The sequence below is a fragment of the Heteronotia binoei genome, chromosome 16, assembly GCF_032191835.1.
Source record: "Heteronotia binoei isolate CCM8104 ecotype False Entrance Well chromosome 16, APGP_CSIRO_Hbin_v1, whole genome shotgun sequence".
NCBI lineage: Eukaryota > Metazoa > Chordata > Lepidosauria > Squamata > Gekkonidae > Heteronotia > Heteronotia binoei.
The window spans coordinates 53,358,521-53,380,714 of record NC_083238.1 but is presented as its reverse complement, the minus strand read 5'-3'; the positions used below and the strand labels follow the sequence as shown (position 1 = coordinate 53,380,714).

The following is a 22,194-nucleotide window of genomic DNA, read 5'->3' as shown; positions in this document are numbered from 1 at the left end:
AATCTCCAGGTGACAGAGATTGGTTCCCTGAGAGAAAATGGCTGCTTTAGAGCAGGGGTGGCCAGCGGTAGCTCTGCAGATGTTTTTTTTGCCTACAACTCCCATCAGCCCCAGCCAGCATGGCCAATGGCTGGGGCTGATGGGAGTTGTAGGCAAAAAACATCTGGAGAGCTACTGTTGGCCACCCTTGCTTTAGAGGGTGGATTCTATGGCATTATAACCCGCTGAGGTCCCTCCCCAAACCCCGCCCTCCCCAGACTTCTCCTCCAGACCTCCAGGAATTTCCCAACCTGCAGCTGGGATCCCTAGTTATTATAATATAGCAATGTTATATACGATAATGTTAAGTCATGCCCTTTGCAAATCCAATTCTGCAGTCAATAGATGCTTTCACTCAAATTTTAGGGTCCTGCTGGCAATGATGGTACTCCAGGACGAGATGGAGCTGTTGGAGAACGGGTAAGAATATGCGGCATTAACACCAATAATTTAATCAACCATTTTCTTGCTATTCAGTAGGCTTGTTTACTGACCTTATATCTTGTTCTTGGGATAAAAGTCATAATGGGTGATTACCGACCGGCACTTTGGGTCGACTCAGAGACGCCTCTGAAATCGACCCCCAAAAATCCTTCCAGATGGCAACATCTGCCACCTGGCCTCCTCCCATCCTCACCCCATTCTCCAGGTGCCTGAGACTGGCTCAAAAAACTGCCACTTTGGAATCTTTGAGCCGGCCGCTATTTGCCTCCCCACCGTCTGGACAGGGAAGAGTGCAAGCAAGGCGACTTGGTGATGTGAAACTGCCAAGCTGCCTCAAGCCATTTCTGGATTTTTTTTAATGACAAAGCCATTCAGAGCACTTGAGTGCTTGAGCGCTTGACCTGCAGAGGCAAAAAAAGAGAGGAATCCAGCTTCTGAGGCACCTTCACATGTGGAAAAGCCCGGCTGCCTCACAGATGGGATGAGGACGGCTTGCGGAGGGACCGTCTGGAGGCTTCAAGATGGCACAAAAAGAGCCGTCCCGATTCGGGATGCCTCCCAACCGCCCTAAATTGCCCCATCTGTTATCAGCCAATGAGAACCACACAGCTTGAAACGACGGACGGAAGCTGAAGAACAGCACATCCAGAACAAAAACTTGAAAGGGGGAAGGTGTATACAGGCTTGTTTGAAGGGGTGGGAAGCGAGGGGTTTGTGATTCCCTTCGTCCTGCCCAACCTGGGATGCTGTGGAATTCAGAGCCATAGCTGTCAGTCTTGCTTGGAGAAGATCGTTTCAGTCATTCTTCTTTTGCTTTGTAAGGGCAGTAAGTTATGGAGAATTAGTGATAACAATCAGGGCCTTTTTGGGGAGAAAATGCCGTCGCCGCTGAAATAGCGCTAAATTAATATTCTGTTTTAACTGTCGAATGTGTAACTTTAAATATGTATTGATTTTAATTGCCTGTTGTGATTTTATGTTGTGAGCCTCCCTGAGCCTGCTTCAGCGGGGAGGGCGGGATATAAATCAAATCCAATCAAATAAATAAAAATCAAATCAAAGCCTGGCAGGAAATCATTTGCATATTGGACCACACCCCCTGACATCACCATTGTTTCACACAGGGCTTTTTTGTAGAAAAAGCCCAGCAGGAATTCATTTGCATATTAGATCACACCCCTTGACATCACCATTGTTTCACACAGGGCTTTTTTGTAGAAAAGGCTCAGCAGGAAATCATTTGCATATTAGACCACACCCCTTGACATCACCATTGTTTCACACAGGGCTTTTTTGTAGAAAAAGCCCAGCAGGAATTAATTTGCATATTAGACCACACCCCTTGACATCACCATTGTTTCACACAGGGCTTTTTTGTAGAAAAAGCCCAGCAGGAATTCATTTGCATATTAGATCACACCCCCTGACATCACCATTGTTTCACACAGGGCTTTTTTGTAGAAAAGGCCCAGCACGAAATCATTTGCATATTGGACCGCACCCCTTGACATCACCATTGTTTCACACAGGGCTTTTTTGTAGAAAAAGCCTAGCAGGAATTCATTTTCCTATTAGGTCACACCCCCTGGTGCCAAGCCAGCCGGAACTGCATTCCTGTGCATTCCTGCTTAAAAAAGCCCTGATAACTCACCCAGGGAAATGCTGATTGTCACTTTGAGGACAGGAAGCAATTTTTCTCCTGGCCAGTTTGGCCAGGGATCCTGGAGGTTCTTGCCATCTTCTGGGCATGGAGCCAGCAGGGGTCACTGGGTGTGTGAGGGGGGAGGTATTTGTGAGTTTCCTGCATTGTGCAGGGGATTGGACTAGATCAGGTGTGGCCAACGGTAGCTCTTCAGATGTTTTTTGCCTACAACTCCCATCAACCCCAGCTACTGGCCATGCTGGCTGGGGCTGATGGGAGTTGTAGGAAAAAAACATCTGGAGAGCTATCGTTGGCCACCCCTGGACTAGATGACCCTGGAGCTTCCTTACAACTCTATGATTCCCAGTAGCTAGTTTAGTGTAGTGGTTAAGTGTGTATACTCCTATCTGGGAGAACCGGGTTTGATTCCCCCACACCTCCACTTGCACGTGCTGGAATGGCCTTGGGTTAGCCATAGCTATCGCAAGAGTTGTCCTTGAAAGGGCAGCTGCTGCAAGAGCTCTCTCAGCCCCACCCAGCTGACAGGGTGTCTGCTGTGGGAGAGGAAGGGAAAGGAGATTGTAGGCCACTCTGAGACTCAGAGAGAAGGGTGGGGTATAAATCTGCATTCTTCTTCTTCTTACAACCCTATGTCCTGGCACTTGCAGGTTAAGAATAATCTTTTACGGAATTCATGTCTATCTTGTTCTGCTTAATTTTAAAACTTAAAATGAGTTTTTGAGACTTGGAATCAAACTTTTCGCAGGGTGATCGTGGAGAGCCAGGGCCAGCGGGCTTTCCTGGTTCTGTGGGGGCTCCAGGAACTCCAGGACCAGTTGGGGCTACAGGTGATCCAGGACAAAGAGGTGAACCAGTAAGTATAAGCGTTCTTTTTAAAGCATTAAATGCTTTGGTTTCTTACTTATTGTGATAAACAGCATACAAAGGAGGATACAGTTAATAAAGAGTTAATGATCCATGAACTATTCTGCCTCCAGCCCCGCAGTGCTGTTTTAATAGCGGGGAAGGGAGGATGGTGGCGAGGGCCAGGCAAGGAAGAGCTTCCCTTCCCTCCTCTCCTCTCCCTGCTGCTTTCCCCGCCACCACCCTCCCTTCCTTCCCCACCATTAAAATAGTGCGCAGGACTGAAGGCAGAAGCAGCCCCAGCCCCTGTGCTAGTTAAAGGGCCCGTGAAACAGCTGATCGGGGGTCAAATGCTTACGGGGCCAGCAGCAGCCCCCAGAACCATGGCAGAGGCCCTGGGGGTTGCTTGGGGCCTCCAGTCAGGGGGCCTCGCCCAGAAGTCAGGCGGCTGTGCCCCCAGAGGACCCTCATAGCTACGGGCCTGATCTCAGGGGAAGGTCTCAGCCTCTATGCTGCGAAAACGATATTTGTTAACTCTCTCCCGACACATAATTTTATAAACCTATATCATGTCCCCCCTTTAGTCATCTCGTTTCTAAACAGAAAAGTCCCAGATTTTTCAGATTTTCCTCATAGGGAAGATGCTTCAATAATGTTGTATCATATTCCTTCACAAATGTCTTGGATTGGTTCTTTGGAGAGACTGGAGGATCTCTCTAAATTATAGCATTTATTTACTAGAATGACCAATGGAACAATCTAGAACTGAGAGCCAGTTTGGTGTAGTGGTTAAGTGTGTGGACTCTTATCTGGAAGAACCAGGTTTGATTCCCCACTCCTTCACTTGCAGCTGCTGGGATTGGCTTGGGTTAGCCATAGCTATTGCAGAGGTTGTCCTTGAAAGGGCAGCTGCTGTGAGAGACCTCTCAGCCCCATGCACCTCACAGGGTGTCTGTTGTGATGGGAGAATATAAAGGAGATTGTAAGCCGCTCTGAGTCTCTGATTCAGAGAGAAGAGTGGGGTATAAATCTGCAATTCTTCTAGAATTGAGTAACTGCCAGTCAACCATGTCCCCAGTCACACCCTTCCTTACTAATTGGATTTCACATCATAAAAGAGCACACTGTTAGATAAATAGTGCAATCCTAAAAAGAATTATACCCTTCTAAGTCCATTGGCTTCAGTGGACATAGATAGATCAATGCTGTTTAGGATCACACTTAAGGGCATGGTCTCATTACTATGCTAGATCTTGTGCCCTTGAATAGCTAGTTAGACTTGCTTGTGGAGTTTTTCAGGCTGAGGATAAGCTGTGAATTGCTGGTCTTTACAGTAGTTTGGTTTCAGAGATATTATTTTAAACAGGAAAAGCTGAGGGCAACAGAAAAAGAGGAAGGGCCAACATGCAATAGATGGATTCATAAGACCATAAGAGAAGTCATGTTGGATCAGGCCAATGGCTCATCGAGTCCAACACTCTGTGTCACACAGTGGCCAAAACCCAGGTGCCATCAGGAGGTTCACCAATCAAAGAAGCCATGGCCTTCAATTTGTCAGATTTGAGTAAGGGTGTTAACGATAGGGCATTTTGGAAGTCATTAAGTCGTAGAGTCATGGTAAGATGGAAGTGACTTGACAGCAGTTAACACACACACACGATTGAAACAACCTAACAGTGTTTTGAGAAGATTCATGGAACCTTTTTTCATTCTTTTTCAGGGATCTCGGGGTCCATCGGGTCCTTCTGGTCGTGCAGGAAAACGTGGTCTGCCGGTACATTTTGCATGAGTTCTACTACCATGATTTTAAAAATAACTGTATTTGTATGAATCTCTACTTACTGAGCAAATATTACCAAATGTAAAGTAACAAAATAAATTAACTTGTAAAAACTTTGTTGGTCTTAAAGGTGCTACTGGACTGTATTGTAAGAACCACAGTTATCGAAAGGCAATTACAATAATTTAAATGAATCAGAAATATCTTTCCGCAATTTGGGAGGAAAAACTCTATGGTACCATAGAGTTTTCCTCCGAAATTTCTAGAGTGTCCAGGAAAACCATAGAGTTTCCCCAGAAGCTCCTAGAGCAGCTAGCGCTGTTGGGAGCGGATCCCCTCGCTAGCTCACTGCGAGCCGGTGGGTTGGAGACCCCCAAAGTAGGAGAACCTTTGCCCTGCCCAGGAGCTTGGCCGCCCTGCCGATTTGGAGGATGGTTGCATCTACCCCACTATCTCTTTGCGGTGTTCGGGAATTTTGTTTAGGCATGTTCCAAAAGCAAACAGTTTTAAATACAACTAGTTCGGTGGAAGACATTAACATTGCAGAAGGGCTTAGAAGCACATTACCCTGTTTACGAGTGCACATTACTCTGTTTGTACACTGAAATCAATGAGATGGAAATGTACTTGACATTGCACCTATTGTTGAATTTATTTTTTTCCCCACTCACAGGGTCCCCAGGGCCCTCAGGGAGACAAAGGCGACAATGGAGATCGAGGTGACAGAGGGCAGAAAGGTCACAGAGGTTTCACTGGGCTTCAAGGTTTGCCTGGACCTCCTGTAAGTCTCCCCCCCCCCCATTTTGTTGTTGTTTATGTTTATATATTCCATTAACATCTTATTTCCCATGATTTGGAGACCTGTGTGTGCTTCCCTAAGTACAAGGAGCTTTTTTACTTCCCCATTCATTCCAGTGGAAAGTGTTCCTCCATTGAAATTAAAGAGAAGCCCTTGTGGTGGTATCCGGCCACCATTCCCAAAACATATTGCTGGATTATGATTAGCACAGATGTGAAAACAAAGTTGATGGAAGTTACTGACCTGTAAACTATTTCCTAGCCCAGGAGTCCTCATCCGTTTTGAGCTGGCAAGCACCTTGGAATTCTGACACAGTGAGGCGAGCAGAGACACAGAATGGCCACGACAGAAGAGAGAGCCAGCCATAAAAATGGCTGCCACAGCTTCCCTTCAGTCACACAGTAATGATCCCTGTGCTGTGGTAGCAGCTGTTGCCAAAAACAATGTTTTGTTTTTTTTAAAAAAAAGCTCTGCTCAGCCAATCCAATCTCTAATCGCCAATCAGAAGCATTGCTGGGCAGAAGCTCTGCCCACTTTCTGAAAAAAATTGTTGGGCTCAAGGGAAAGTGTTGGAGGGCTCAGCGTTGGAGACTCTTGTCCCAGCTAGTATGTCCACTCATCCATATGTAAGTCTCTTTCACCACAGCCTGAGGGAGCAAAATATGAATTCTGTTCTAACTTACCAAAAAAGTTCTGCTTGGTTGCTTTGAGCTGCAGACAAATTGCGGTGATTTTTGAAAGTTGGAAAAATCTGCTGTGCATTGTAAAACAGTAGACACAGCTTTGCAGATGATTCCTGTTTACATCCATTATGAGGAACTGCACGATATATAAATCCCTGCTAAGAACTTGAATATAAATACAGTACCAAATATACAGTACTAATTTATACAGCAGGGGTGGCCAATGGTAGCTCTCCAGATGTTTTTTGCCTACAACTCCTATCAGCCCCAGCCAGCATGGCTGATGGCTGGGGCTGATGGGAGTTCTAGGCAAAAACATCTGGAGAGCTACCATTGGCCACCCCTGACATATAGCACTAAAAACCATCTTGTTCTTTTTGGATTCATTCTAATACTTTTGTATAGAGTAGTGATGTTCAACTCCTGTGATCTTACTCATAAGACTGTGTATAGAGAGGGGTGTCAAATTCATTGGTTATGATGGCCAAATCTGACATAAATGAGACCTTGTTGGGCTAGGCCATGTGTGTACCTATTTAAAATTAGGTAGCAGAGATATAAACTTTATAATGGTCACAAACACAAAGGTTTTTTAAAAAACTTAAAACATGCTTAAAACATTAGGACTCATTCGTCTTAAAGGTGATTTCTTTGTATTTCTCCTATGGGATCCAGGGAACTCTGGCCTTCCTTCCCCAGGGGACCAGGAGGGGTGGGGAGCCTCAACCAAAAGAAGGAAGAGAGGCTTGGCTCAGTAGCTCTGCTGTGTGATTGAGAGAACCTGGCAAAGCAGGCTCTGCCTCCCCCTGCTTCCTGCCCAAGGCTTCAGCCAATGGAGAAACAGAGGCTTTGCTCTGTAGCTCTTGTGCGATTGAACAAGCCTTGCAAAGCAAATTGTTACTCAGAAGGAAGCAAGAGAGAGGGAGAAGGAAGCGGATGACAGCCAGTTGCTCAGGGGCTTCATAAGAGCCCTCCGAGGGCCTGATTCGGCCCCTGGGCCATATGTTTGACACCCTGGGTGTAGAGTCTTTTAAAAAGTGCATGTTAATTATCTATTATGATGATGGATATCGCTATTGTATTATATGAAAGAAAAGGGCTTTATTCTGAGACTTAAAAACTGATGTATACTTGAGGCACCTGTTTAAGCATTTTATATTATTTCCACACATAATGCTGTCAATCAAATGTGTTTTCTTTTGTGGTGTGAAGAGAATGCTCATTTGGAACGAGAGAGAAAAGTAAACCTGGGTTGTTTTCTTCGTAGGGTCCAATTGGTGAACAAGGCAGTCCTGGGATTCCGGGTCCGTTTGGCCCTAGAGTGAGTATCCCAGATAACGGAAAACAAATATGGAAACAATTACATTTTTTTCTGCCAAACTTTGCTGTTGTGCAGATGGTGTTTGTTGATTTCAAAGTAACGTTGCATGGGATTTCTAGGCACTGTCATTAAACCAGGTTACCCTCGGGGCTGTTAATCTTCTATTCCTTTGCATAGGAATTGTAAACGAAGTCTGGGATTGGGCTTAGGTGTCAACTTGCCTTGTTCTAGGACAGGGGTGGCCAAACTGTGGCTCAGGAGCCAGAACTGGCTCTTTCACACATGTTGTGTGGCTCTTGGGCCCTACCACCCCATTGGCCAGCTTGCAGAAGGCATTTATCTCTCTAAATCTCTTGTCCAAGCCAAGCCAGTCGGCAGCTTGGAGAATGCATTTAAAGTTAAAGTTGCTTTCTTTCCACCACTCCCTCCTTTCCACGTATATTTCCTTCCTTCCTTCCTTCCTTCCTTCCTTCCTTCCTTCCTTCCTTCCTTCCTTCCTTCCTTCCTTCCTTCCTTCCTTCCTTCCTTCCTTCCTTCCTCTCTCAAACATCCAACATTCATGTCTTGCAACTCTCAAACATCTGACACTTATGCTATGTGGTTCTTACATTAAGCAAGTTTGGCCACCCCTGTTCTAGAATAAGCTAAAGTCATATTTACTTAGGCAAGTCCACAGCAGGGCCGTATTTAGATGAAAAGAGGCCCTAGGCTACTCCACTTGTGAGGCCCCTCCCAATCCCCCACCCTCATGACTAGAAGAAAATGGAAGCGTGTTAGAAACAAAATTGAGTGAAGCCAAGGATGATGATGGGTATTTAAAATTCTGCAATTCACAATTTCTAAAAGACGTAAGATGTTATTGTTAAATACCATAGTGATTGAAAAAAATGCATAAATGTTAAAATTAACAGTGAAAAACTTGCAATAACTGAACTTTGTAAACCTTTTGTGAAATAAGCATTTATTTTTAGGAAAATGAAGTTGTAATGTTATTCCTAAAAAAACACCTTGAGTTTACAAATTATATTGCCTGGGAAGTGTAAATAATATGATCATGATTACCTGACAGTGTGGCACTTTTAGAATCTACTTTATGTAGTCATTAAAGAGTCAGTTTTAAAATACATATTAAGAAGTAAACTACAACCACCAAATACAGTAAGACTAAAAATGTTTTTTTCTAGCCTTCCTCATAGCAAAATCATCCAAAACTTCATCAAAATTTGTTTGTCTTGGTTTGTCACTTTCAATGTACAGAATGCTCAGTGCGGACAACCTCTCTTGAGACATCGTGGCCCTAAATTTCTTTATTCTTTTGAGTCTTGAAAAACTCCTCTCTCCCGAGCAGTTAGTGACCATAAAGCTAAGAAATAGCAGCAAGATTGCTTCCATATTAGGAAAGACCATCTGAATTTTTTTCTTGTATATAATTTGATAAAGGTCTGTATGAGACAGAGAGTGCTCTTCTGTAAGCCTATGGCTTTGTCTCACATACAGGTGAAAGTGCAAAAGTTCACCAATAAATTTCAAGTCAATATCTTCTGTGTATGCTTCCATCAACAGTTCAACACTTTGCTGAATTTCTTGTTTAGATGCTGTCAGATTAGCAAGAATGGAAAACGATTGTGCAACATCACTGTACACAGTACTTCTTTTAAAATTGGCTTCACGTGCATCTAATATAGGAATAAAGGATTTTATCCTAAACTTATCTCTTGAAGAAAGTGTATCTAAGGCATCAGGTGCACTTGTGTCATTTCTTTGCCATTCCCTTTCTCTTTGTCTCCTTCTTTTGTAGTTAACTTTTGGCAAGGTGGCTTTTGCTTGTTTCTCAAGCTCATCAAAATCTTCTCTAATTTTTCCTTTAAAAATCCAGGTGAACTCTACAAACTTGCACAAGAACTCAATAACAGGTCTGATTTCTGCAGAGCTTTGCTGTCCTTGTAAAAAATGACCTAGCACACGGGTCCAAAAATGCAGCATAAACACAAATTCCAGTTCTTCCATTTTCTGCAAAAGATTGTTAGCTTGAAGCCCGGTCTCCCCCTTCCCATTAATGTCAGAGTACAAATTACTGAGGGCACCTGTGATAGCACTATAACTTTCAAAAAAAAACCTTCTGTAGCTTTTGCGTGTGCATCTCTCCTCGTGTCAAATATTTAGACTGAGGTGGTAAAAATGATTTTAGAACTGCCCATCTCTTTGTGGAGGATGAAAAGAAAGTATAAATTTAATTGATAATGCCAAAACAGTTCATTGCATCAAGGCAGCAATCCGCAGCTGAATGGCCCACCAGATTTAAAGAGTGACCTGTGCATGGAATAAATCTTGTAAATTGTTTTTTCCCCGATGATTTTTTTGCTGCATACCATTATACTTAACAGCCATGTTGGCAGCATTGTCATAAGACTGCCCACGGCATTTTCTAAAGTCAATTGCAAGCTCAGTGGTGAAATAGTTGTACACTAAACCAGCCATGCTTTTTCCTCTGGCTGACTCCTGGGGTTTGGAAATGAAAACCCCTAACTTTGGGTTTCTCCTGGAGGGTTGGAACCTGCACATTTTTGGACTTTTAAAACAAAGAACAAAGATTTTATTGACTATTTACAAGTAACAGGATTTTAAACACAAAAAGGCACTTTCAATCAAACACAGAAAGGAAAACACCACAAAACTCAGTTCCTCTGTCCCTGAACTGATCCCTATACTTATTTTCCCTCAGGATGAGGTTCAGTTACCAACCTGCAGCCTGACCTCCTGCCTTCTACAGGTAGTTCTGGATCCCTCCAAGGATCCCTTTCCACTGCTGTCTTCCCTGATCCCCAAGGCTTCTCTCTGTCTGTGGGCAATCTGCATCAAGAGCCTCCTGGCCTCTCTGAGGGTTGCAGGATGACTCCTCCCTCCCAGGCTGGCTGGAGCATTTATATCTTCTGACTTTGCCCCCTGACTTTCCCACACTTTTTAGCCATAGAGGCATCTGGGATTTGTAGGCCTACCCTGGAGTTTTGCCCTACTTCCTAGGGTGGGTTAGGGTTAGGGTTAAAATGGGTGGCCATTTTAACTAACCTAAACAACCTAAACTAAAGCAAACACAAGACGGAGTCTATTCTGTCGCATCCAACAAGCCAACCCTATAGCCCAACATTATTTTCCAATCTAAACATTTTCAAAAGTTTATAAACTCCCCAAAATGCCAAAAGGATTCAAAATAATTTTCTCCAAGACACATGGAATTAGGAGGCTTGAAAATGATGCAAAAACATAGGTTAATAATTAACTATAATTTCTCATCTAATAATTCCGGCAGCAGCAAACGCCAGGCTCCCATCCAACAATCAATAGTAGCCATTTAAAAGAGCCAACTGCCAAAAAATGTTACATAAAATAAATATGTAAAACTTTGATTAGGTTCTGCAATGGCTTTAGAACAATTAATCTACTATTAATGTATGAAGCAGTATTGTTTGGATTTATTGGCATGACAATTGACACCATCAAGATTTCTTTTCATATCCAAGAAGTTCTGAGAAAGGGCTTGCAAGTGCATGCTGCAGGCACCGACAGGGCTCTGTGAAGTGTGAAAGATAGACTTCCCTGCCTGGGAGGGGTGAGGCCAGTGCCAGTCACATGTGCTTGCTCTGTTCAAGCCAAGGAGGAGGGAAAAATGGAAGGGACTTGGGAGAGCCTGCTTGCCTGGTCTATCTGCCCCAGCCGGCTGCCCACTCGCACTCTCCCACTGATTAAAGTGCAGCATGTACCACTACTGACCTGACCCTTGAGCTGGGGAAGGCTGTGCAGCTGGGGTCCTGGAGTCTGTACTCTGAATAGTGGCACCAGGGACCTAGAAGGGGCAGGGCTTGTCAGTCCAACCCCTGCACAGTCTCATCAGGGCTGGCCTTAAGGCAATTGGAGCAATTTGGCCAAATTGGGCCTTGCGGGCAGCTCCTAAGGGGGGCCCCCGCACCAGGGCAATCAAGATGGATTTATATCTCTAAGATTCTGCAGGCTTTGGCTGTGAACTGGGGCCCCACAAAAATGTTTCCAGTTGGGCCCCAGAGTTTCAAATTGGGCCCCACTGGCTGGCCCTGAGTCTCATAGCTGCTGGGCCTGAGTTGCCCTGCCCTCGCATGAAGTCTTGGGTTTGCAATTTTGGGAGAGGGGAGACTGCCCGCTGTGGGGGGTGGGGAGCAGGGCTGTGGAGGCCCCCTCGATTTAGAGGTCCTAGGCTTCAGCCTACTTAGCCTATACATAAATCCGGTCCTGGTCCACAGATTACCAATTCCTTGTGCATAAGGGAATGCAGGGGTCGTATTGTAGAAAAATAGGTGGTGGAGCTCATTAGCCTAACTCATTAACATATGCCACCCCCCCCAGCCAAAAGCAACCCGACACAAGAAAGGAGACCCCCAGGCGAGCGAGACCTGCTTGGGCTGGCTAGAGATCCAGCCTCACTCGCCTGGGGCTCTCTTGGGCTGCCCCCTCCCCCAGTCAAAAGGCTAGCAAGCCACCTGCTGCCCAAAGTCATCTAAGAAGTGGAGAAAGGGCTTCTCCAGGGGTTTATGAGGGCTGCTGGGAGCATGGCAAAGCCCTTGGGGGCTGGCTGGCTGGCTGCTCTCCTAATCCAGGGATTGTTATGCAGCTGCACCTACTATTCAAAGGACAAGGTAGGTAGGTGGGGAGGAGGAGGGGAGGCCATCAGAAAGGTTCAGGAGCTGCTCTCTTGTGAACTCCTGCTGAATTCAAGGCCTGAGTGAATGTCTCTAAACTATACATTCTACTGCTACAAAGCTTTGTAAAGAACACTCACCCAAGACCAGTCTTGGGAGGTCTACAAGTGGATGGAGGCCTACGTTGCTTAACCAAAGTACCAATTTGTACACGTGACCCATAGCTACATAGACATACTTATCCACCCATTTTTGAATCAATTGGATTCATCTTTCAATGCAGAGGCAGATGTCCATCCTCAGTTGGCGCTAGGGTTGCCACCCTCCAGGTGGGGCCAGGAGGTCTCCTGGAATTACAGCTGATCTCCAGACTACAGAGATCAGTTCCCCAGAAGAAAATGGCTGCTTTGGAGGGTGGGATCTATGGTGGTATACCCTGCTGTGGTCCCTCCCCGCCACAGAGTCCACCTTCAGATCTCCAAGAATTTTGGAACCCTGACTTGGCAACCTTAGTTGAAGCCAATAACTATGATGCATATAGGGTTGTCAGCCCCTAGGTGGGGGCAGGGGATCCCCCGGTTTGGAGGCCCTCCCCCCACTTCAGGGTCATTAGAAAGCAGTGGGGAGGGAAACGTCTGCTGGGCACTCCATTATTCCCTATGGAGACCAATTCCCATAGGGTATAATGGAGAATTGATGTGTGGGTATCTTGGGCTCGGGGGGGGGGCTGTTTTTTGAGTTAGAGGCACCAAATTTACAGCATAGAATCCAATGCCTCTTCCAAAAATACTTGCCAAGTTTCAAAAAGATTGGACCAGGGGGTCCAATTCTATGAACCCAGAAGAAAGTGCCCCTATCCTTCATTATTTCCTATGGAAGGAAGGAATTGAAAAGGTGTGCGGTCCCTTTAAATGTGATGGCCAGAACTCCCTTTGGAGTTCGATGATGCTTGTCACAACATTGCTCCTGGCTCCACCCCCAAAGTCCCCAGATACTTTTTTTGAATTGGACTTGGCAACCCTAGATGCATAACTAGTTTAGAGCTTCATCTGGGTCATTACCCAAAAGGTTGTGGGTAGAGATGGTTTGGTTAAACTGACTTGGTACTGTTTACATTATCGATGTGGACATTCTTTCACAATACAGGGCCCTCCTGGTCCGGTTGGACCTTCAGGTAAAGAAGGAAATTTTGGACCACTTGGGCCAGTTGGACCTCCCGGTGTCAGAGGGACCCTCGGAGAAGCAGGACCTGAGGTAAACTATGAGGATCTTCTGTGAGGCTGGAGGGAGTTCAGGGTTTTCTATACAGCACCAAAATGGTGGTACAGGAAAGTTCGATATTGGTGATCGCCATGCATGTTCCTCTGCATTGAAATTATAGGGAGCTAGTCACATTCTTTACAAGACTTTCAGAGGATAAAATAGTCTCTGCTTTAAGCTTGAAAGCAGCAAGAGGTTGTAATGAAAATCTTTTATAAATATGACTTTGAAATCATTCAACTGTAGTTTCCAATTGGTATTTCATTTCTCACAAATCACTTTCAGTGCCTCTGGCAGAAAAATGAGATTAAGGGAGGGGGGGAAGACACATACACTCCCAGGTTCCTTGTCCACTACTCTCACAAGGAAGGGATGGTGGCTCAGTTGTAGAGCATCTGCTTGTTAAGCAGAAGGTCCCAGGTTCAGTCCCCGGCATCTCCAACTCAAAAGGCTCCAGGCAAGTAGGCATGAAAAACCTCAGCTTGAGACCCTGGAGAGCCGATGCCAGTCTGAGGAGACTGATGGGGCGAGGATCTGATTCAGTAGAAGGCAGCTTCATCGGTTCATATGTCTTCAAAAATGGGAAGACTCCTTGATAAAGATTTAAGGAGGGATGGTGGCTTAGTGGTAGAGCATCTGCTTGGTAAGCAGAAGGTCCCAGGTTCAGTTCCCGGCATCTCCAACTAAAAAAGGGTCCAGGCAAATAGGCCTGAAAAACCTCAGCTTGAGACCCCGGAGAGCCGCAGCCAGTCTGAGGAGACAATAGTGACTTTGATGGACCGAGCGTCTGATTCAGTAGAAGGCAGCTTCATGTGTTCGCGGGGAGGGTGGGATAGAAATTGAATAAAATAAAATAAATAAATGTTGATATGTTTGTATGTCCCACAATACCTGGAAGCAAGAAGTTGATAGCATTTTATGGAGAGGTGGTGTCCTATCAGTCTTTTTCCTGCCTCCCTTTGTGAGAGTAGTAGATTTAGAGAGTTCTTGATATTTGCTTTCTAGGGGCTCTTCCATTGCTCTTTTTCTACACACACACACACCCTGATGTGTCTTCTGGTGTGCACTCCCGTTTTTAAAAAAAGATCCTTTGTTTGAGGAGACTGACAGCTCACCCCTGTGTGTGTTCAATCAGAAGTAGGTCTTACCGAGCTCTCTGAGGCTTAAATGTGCATAATATTATGGCCAAAAAAGTATCACTGGAAAACTGTTCTGTTTCATAATTTTTGTGCAGTTGTGACTTAGCAATTATCTTCCCAGAACTCAAACTGGAAATACAGTTTTCCTCCAACCAACAAACACATGTATTGTATTATGGAGGGCCAAGCATGCGATCTCCTCTCTCCCCTTCCAGCAGTAGTAACACGGTGATGTATTTTAGGGCCCCCCAGGAGAACCGGGACCCCCAGGTCCTCCGGGTCCTCCTGGCCACCTTACAGCGGCCATTGGTGACATTATGGGACATTACGACGATGGTCTCGCTGACCCGCTGCCGGAATTCTCCGAAGATGAAGCTGCCCTGGAGGATAACAACAAAACAGATCCAGGAGTCCACGCTACACTGAAGTCACTTAGTAGCCAGATTGAAACCATGCGCAGCCCGGATGGGACCAAGAAACACCCAGCACGGACTTGTGATGACTTGAGGCAGTGCCATCCATCCAAAAAGAGTGGTAGGTATTTCTTTAAAGATGAGTCATTGCTTAATCTGAATAGACCTTCATGAGCAGGGAAGGCCAGGTGGTTGGAGTGAAAGATTGGGGCCTGGGACAGCTGAGTATGTATCCATGTTCTGCCATGGAAGTTTGTTCCTGTGTTGGTGGACCTCCTGGTGACACCTGGGCTTTGGCCACTGTGTGACATTGAGTGTTGCACTGTATGGGCATTTGGCTTGATTCACCATGGCTTCCCTTATGTTATTATGTTTGGGGCAGTGATGCTCTGTATCCTTGGTGTTTGGGGGGCAACAGTGGGAGGGCTTCTGATGTTCTGATGGCACCTGGGTTTTGGCCACTGTATGACACAGAGTCTTTGACTGGATGGGCCATTGGCCTGATCTAACATGCTTCTCTTATGTTCTTATATCTGAGGCACTGATATTCTGTATTCTTGGTGCTTAGGGGGCAACAGTGGAAGGGCTTCTGGAGTTCTGCCTCTACTGGTGGACCTCCTGATGTCACCTGGGTTTTGGCCACTGTCTGATACAGAGTGTTGGACTGGATGGGCCATTGACCTGATCCAACATGGCTTCCCTTATGTCCTTATTTAGGTGACCTTGGTGCTCAAAGTGGGGGGCTGTTGTGGAAGAGGGTAGAATGATAGGACAAACCACTTGGTGTCCCCATTTGGTGGGAGAGACGTAAGATATAAATAAACACAAAATCTTAATGCATTGATGTAGCAGCTCTAATTTATTCATATTATTCATTTATAATGCCACCTTTCTTCCCAATGGAGACTCGAGGTGGCTTACATCACCTCCATTTTTCCCTCACAACTACCCTGTGATGTAGGTTAGGCTGAGACTATGTGACCGACCCAGCGTCACTCCACAAGTTTCCTTGGCTGGATTCAAACCTGGGTCTCTCAGTTCCTAGTCTGACAATCTAGCCCAGCGGTGTCAAACATGTGGCCCAGGGGTCAAATTAGGCTCCCGGAGAGCTCCTGTCAGGCCCCCGAGCAACTGGCCCTTGTTTGCTTCCTTTTCCCTCTCTCTTGCTTCCTCCTGCATCTCAGCGTTCTTTGCAAGGCTTGCTCAATCGCACAGGAGCTACAGCGCAAAACTTCAGTTTTCTCCACTGGTTGAAGCTCCTGCCCCTTCTGGTCCCCTGGAGAAGGAAGGAAAGAGCCAGAGCTTCCTTTGCCCAGTTCCCAGGATCCCATGGGAGAAATACAAAGAAAGCATCTTTAAGACCAACAAGCGCTAATGTTTTAAGAATGTTTTATTTTAAGTTTATTTTTTTTTTAAAAAAAAATCTTTAATCATGTTTGTCTGTGTCCTTTACAAAGTTTATATCTCTGCTACCTAATCTTAAATAGGTACACCCATGGCCTGACCTGACAAAGTCCCATTTATGTCAGATCCGGCCCTCATAGCAAATGAGTTTGACATCTCCGATCTAGCCACTACAGTTTAACTTGAATGGTAGAAGTTTATTTAACAATCACAGCCTACCTGCTGAATCTATCCTAGATCTTCATCTAGGCCAACTGTCTCTTTCAACTTTCCTGCTTTGCCTTTGCAGGAGAATATTGGGTTGACCCTAACCAAGGCTGTGTGGAAGATGCCATGAAAGTATTCTGCAACATGGAAAGCGGCGAGACGTGCATTTCTGCCAACCCAGCAACTATCCCACGTAAAACATGGTGGACGAGTCGGTCACCTGAACTAAAGCCTGTCTGGTATGGACTGGACATGAACAGGGGTTCACAGGTAAGTACATTTCATACCAAGATTTTCTTGAGATATTTTGTTCATTTCATAATACGTTCCGTTTGTGAAAGGAAAATTAAAAATACAGTCAGCTCAAGTATGAGTGTGCATTTAGTTGTTGATGTATGCCAGGGGTAGAATTCTAGCAGGAGCTCCTTTGCATATTAGGCTGCACCCCCCTGATATAGCCAATCCTCCAAGAGCTTACAAGGCTCTTCTTACAGGGCTTACTGTAAGCTCCAGGAGGACTGGCTACATCAGGGGTGTATGGCCTAATATGCAAAGGAGCTCCTGCTAGAATTCCACCCCTGCTCCTTTGCATATTAGGCCACACCCCATGACGTAGCCAATCCTCCAAGAGTTTATAGGACTCTTCTTACAGGGCCTACTGTAAGCTCTTGGAGGATTGGCTACATCAGGGGTGTGTGGCCTAAGATGCAAAGGAGCTCCTGAGAATTCCACTCCTGAGTATGCTGTTTTGATATAGTGTACTATGAGGAATCATTGATTTGTAATGCAGAAATTGCCCAGATCAGTTGATCCATGAACTCAATATTTTCACTATTATGCTTCAGCTGGGATTCATTAAAAAAACTATTTTATTTTTAATTATTTTGGAGATTTATGCACTGCCTCTTCTGAGGTCTGTTTGAATAAAAGTAAAAACAATCAAATAAAATTATATAAAAATATCCTAACATCGATATAAAAACAAACAAGCTATTAAAACGGAGTGGTTAAAATGAAGTTGTTAAAAGCCCTAATAGTACCCATATAATGGGACCTCAGGCCAGAAACAGACCATAAAATAGCTAAAAAAGATTCTTAAAACATACTTAATAAAAAGCCTGAGTAACAGGAACAGGAAATGTTTGGGGCTTGTGACTACAGTACTGTGTGGTAAGTGCATCTCATGGAGTGTATGGTAATCATCTCCAGAATTCCCACAATGAAATTAATGAGTGGTAGTTTAGAACAAAGGAAGTATTTCTTTCACCCAGAGTTCATTTTGTAGAAAAATATGTGGTGGAGCTCATTAGCATAACTCATTAGCATATGCCCCCAACCAGCCAAAAGCAACCCAATGCAAGAAAAGAGAGCCCTGGGCAAGCAAGACTGGCTGCTCTCAATCAAAAGGCCAGCAAGCCACCCAGCTGCCCAAAATCACATAAGAAGTGGAGCAAGGGTGGTATGGGCTTCTCCAGGGGTTAATGAGGGCTGCTGGGGGTGTGGCAAAGCCCCTGGGGGCTGGCTGGCTGCCTGCTCTCCTAATCCAGGGATTGTTATGCAGCTGTACCTACTACTCAATGGACAAGGGAGGTGGGGAGGAAGAGGGGGAACCCACAGAAGGGTTCAGCAGCTGCGCTCCTGGGAGCTCCTGCTGAATCTGAGGCCTGCTTTCACCCAAAGAGTAATTCACATATGCAGTTGCCACAGAAAGTGGTGGTGGCTACAAGCATAGACAGTGTCAGGAGGGGATTGAATAAGCACATGGACCAAGGTCTATGAGTGGCTATTAGCCACAAGTTATAGATGGAACATTTTGTCTAGGGCAGTGATGCTCTGTATTCTTGGTGCTTGGAGGGCAACTGTGGGAGGGCTTTTGGAGTTCTGGTCCCACTGGTGGACCTCCTAAAGACACCTGGGTTTTGGCCACTGTGTGACACAAAATGTTGGACTGGATGGACCATTGGCTTGATCCAACATGGCTTCTTTTCTGTTCCTAAGTCCGGGGCAGTGATGCTCTGTATTCTTGGTGCTTTTTGGGGGGGGGGGGGGGAGTCGGAGTGCTTCTGGAGTTCTGGCCCCACTGATGGACCTCCTGATACCCCTCGCTTTTGGCCATTGTGTGACACAGAGGCTGCAGTCATACGCAATCCTAAATATAATAAAGCCGTAAATGTATAGTTGCATCAATGCTTCGTCCTACTCAGACTTCTCCCATAATGACCAAAGTACTGAAAATGTCCTGCCTCTGGCCTGTCCACCTCACCTGTGAAGGCAGAGGGACAGAGATGAGGGCTTGTAAGTTTATATTTCTTTGTACTTGTTACAATTCAGGTGTATAAAGATGTTGATCTGAAATAGCAGAGCAAAGTTTGGGTCCAGTACATACCTATACGTATGGACTGGTAATTTCCAAATTGGTTTCTGTCTCTGTCTTGACCAGAGCCAGCCCACCCACTAGGCAAACTAGGCATTTGCCTAGGGTGCCGGCAGGGCAGGGGCACCACATTCGGCCTCCCCCTGCCCCACCGCCTAGGCAAATCCCTATTTGCCTCCTCCTTCCCTCATCCCTTCATCAAAATTGTAATGCCTTGGAACGGCGGTGAAGCGCTCTCTCTCAGGCTCTCTAAAACTGACCCCCCTGTCGATCAGCAAGTAAAACTGCACCGGGGGCTGGGGGCTCCTATGCCACTCCTTGGGCACACCCAAGATCAGCGCTGGGGCAGCAGTGGTGAGCCAGCTGCTAAAAGAGCGGCCGCCGCACTTTCTCCTACCCACTTCCTTCCCGGATTGTGTGGGAAGGAAGTGGGGAGGAGGCAGCGGCACTGCCACTCTTTCAGCGGCTAGCTCGCCGCTGCTGTCCCAGCGCTGATCTTGAGCATGCCCAAGGGGCAACATAGGAGCCCCCAGCCCCCAGTGTAGTTTTACCCACTGATCAGCTGATCGGTGAGGGGGTCGGCCTTTAGAGAGCCACGGAGCGTGGTGCTTCACTGCCATTCCTGGGCATTAAAATTTTGGTAAAGGGACAAGGGACGGAGGAGGCGGGTGGCTGCACTGAGGGGCACTGCGGTGGGGCAGTGGGTGGCGAGGCTTCCTGGGGCACTATGCACCCTAGGGTCGGCCCTGATCTTGACTCTAAGCGGCCCTTCCTGGCAACTATCACCCCCACTTTCAATATGTAACGGTTGAGGCAATTCAGTTTCACTCTATCTGAAGAAGTGTGCTTGCACACTAAATGTGTCTGTGCTTGAATAAAATGTCCTTGAGTAGAACTTTGTTCAAGGTGCTACTGGACTCAAACTTGTTGTGTACTTTTTGCAGTTTGCCTACGGTGACAATGAGTCGCCCAGCACTGCTGTCACGCAGATGACATTCCTGCGTCTGCTGTCCAAAGAAGCCTCTCAGAATATCACCTACCACTGCAAGAACAGCGTAGGCTACATGGATGACCAAGCCAAGAACCTGAAGAAGGCCGTGGTTCTGAAAGGGGCTAACGACCTGGAGATCAAAGCAGAAGGAAACAGCCGCTTTAGATACACAGTCCTTCATGACAGCTGCAATGTAAGTGTTTCGCTGGCTCTCTCTTCGCAGAGCTGAATTTATCACGAAGTGTAGAGAAAGAAAAAGAGAACGCATGGCACTGAAGTTTACATGTTCCAAATTGACAGCAAAGTGAGGGATTGTGGGACCACAGCCGTACTGTTGTTATTAGCATTAAGGCGGGCCTGTGGTTCCCACCTATGAGCAAAACCCAAGGAGCAGGAGTCTCTGCAGCTGACGTTCAGCTGAGGAGGGAGGCACTGCCTAATGTGTGGCAGTGCAGATGTTGTGCCCACACTAGGGTTGCCAGTCCCCAGTTTCCCCACTTTTACTGGATGGTAGCTCATGTACTGTGACAGGAACTGAAACTAGATGAGTCTGGATCTGTTTTCCAAAGTAATACCTGATCCCAATGTGGAATCTTCGTGGAAGGGGTAAGAGTCCGGAGCCCCCTAGAACAGGGGTGGCCAACAGTAGCTCTCCAGATTTTTTTTGCCTACAACTCCCATCAGCCCCAGCCAGCATGGCCAATGGCTGGGGCTGATGGGAGCTGTAGGCAAAAAACATCTGGAGAGCTACTGTTGGCCACCTCTGCCCCGGAACAACTTTTCAAATGGAAGGAGTTACACTTCTGTGCAAACTAATTGCTGTTGCTCATAGAATTTCCCGCCTAGTCTGAGACTGCTTGTCCAACCCTAGTTCAGAGGTCCCCAACCTTTTTGAACTGGTGGGCACCTTTGGAACCCTGACATAGTATGGTGGGCAAAGCCACAAAATGGCTGCCACAAAATGGCTGCCACAAAATGGCATCTATTGGAGGCAGGTCCAGTAACAAAGTGGCTGCCTCAGGGGCTTACCTTCAGTCACATGATAAAGCTCCTCCTGCTGTAGCAACAGCTGCTATGCTTTTAAAAGCCAATCAGATCTCTAAATCTCTAAACACCAATTAAATCTCTAATGGCCAATCAGAAGCCTTCCTTGAAAGTAGAAGGAGGGGCTGGTCTTAAGTTCTCCCTGCTCTCTTCCACATCCTCATAGTCAGGGCCTTTTTTTTGAGCAGGAATGCACAGGAACGCCGTTCCGGCTGGCTTGGCATCAGGGGGTGTGGCCTAATATGTAAATGAGTTCCCACTGGACTTTTTCTATTAAAAAGCCCTGTGTGAAACAATAGTGCCATCAGAGGGCATGGTCTAATATGGAAATGAGTTTCTGCTGGGCATTTTCTACAAAAAAACCCAGTCCTGCTCATAGTGTTTCTGGCTATATATCTGTTAGTGTTCTGCATTGGTTAGGTTTGGTAAAATATATGTGTTCGTTTTCGTCGTGCTGTCTCTTTCAGTCTTACTATTATTCCACTGTGGTCCTTGATTTTTTTTTTTTGACACAGAGAATTTGACCAGTAACCCTGAACTCTTGTCTCTCTCCTGTTTCTTTTCCCCTCACCCAGAAACGCAACGGGAACGTTGGCCAAACAGTCTTTGAGTACAAAACGCAGAACGTGGCACGCTTACCGATCATCGATATCGCCCCAGTGGACATTGGAAGTCCCGACCAAGAGTTTGGAATAGAGATTGGACCAGTTTGTTTTGTGTAAAAGGGAAAAAGAAAAAAAGAGAAGGGAAATCAACAAAAAGGGAAACATCATACCAATTCAGAAGCATTGGGAATCAGCAGCAATAGCAACAAAACACGAGAACTTAGACAGAGTGAAATTAATCCTGAGACTCTTGAAGTTATGGCTGATGACGGATCAGCATTGTATATAACAGTTCTTTCTCATCCCCCGCCTTCTTTAGAATATTTATTTTACTTTTTTGCAAGCCTTCAGTCTAATTGTCCCAAGTCAACATTTTAACAAGATAGTATTATTTTACATGGACAAATGGCCACCCTTTGATGCGAAACCCACTAACACATCGTTCATGCTTAGAAATAATAATGATGATTGGATTTTCTTATCCCGGGTTTTTTATTCTTCTCAACTTATGCGAGTGT

General features: G+C 45.8%; 1 protein-coding gene across 1 annotated transcript in view; it reads left to right on the top strand.

The window, feature by feature from the left end:
* Positions 1–21,795, top strand: part of COL5A2 (collagen type V alpha 2 chain) — a 226,237-nt gene extending 204,442 nt beyond the window's left edge. Inside the window, exons 45-54 of the mRNA XM_060257242.1 lie at positions 406–459; positions 2,892–2,999; positions 4,710–4,763; positions 5,443–5,550; positions 7,519–7,572; positions 13,386–13,493; positions 14,881–15,172; positions 16,745–16,932; positions 19,981–20,220; positions 21,647–21,795. Of these exons, the coding sequence (XP_060113225.1) occupies positions 406–459; positions 2,892–2,999; positions 4,710–4,763; positions 5,443–5,550; positions 7,519–7,572; positions 13,386–13,493; positions 14,881–15,172; positions 16,745–16,932; positions 19,981–20,220; positions 21,647–21,793 (1,353 nt within the window). The 3' untranslated portion in view covers positions 21,794–21,795. The remainder of the gene's footprint in view (positions 1–405; positions 460–2,891; positions 3,000–4,709; positions 4,764–5,442; positions 5,551–7,518; positions 7,573–13,385; positions 13,494–14,880; positions 15,173–16,744; positions 16,933–19,980; positions 20,221–21,646) is intronic.
* Positions 21,796–22,194: the final 399 nt, after the last annotated feature.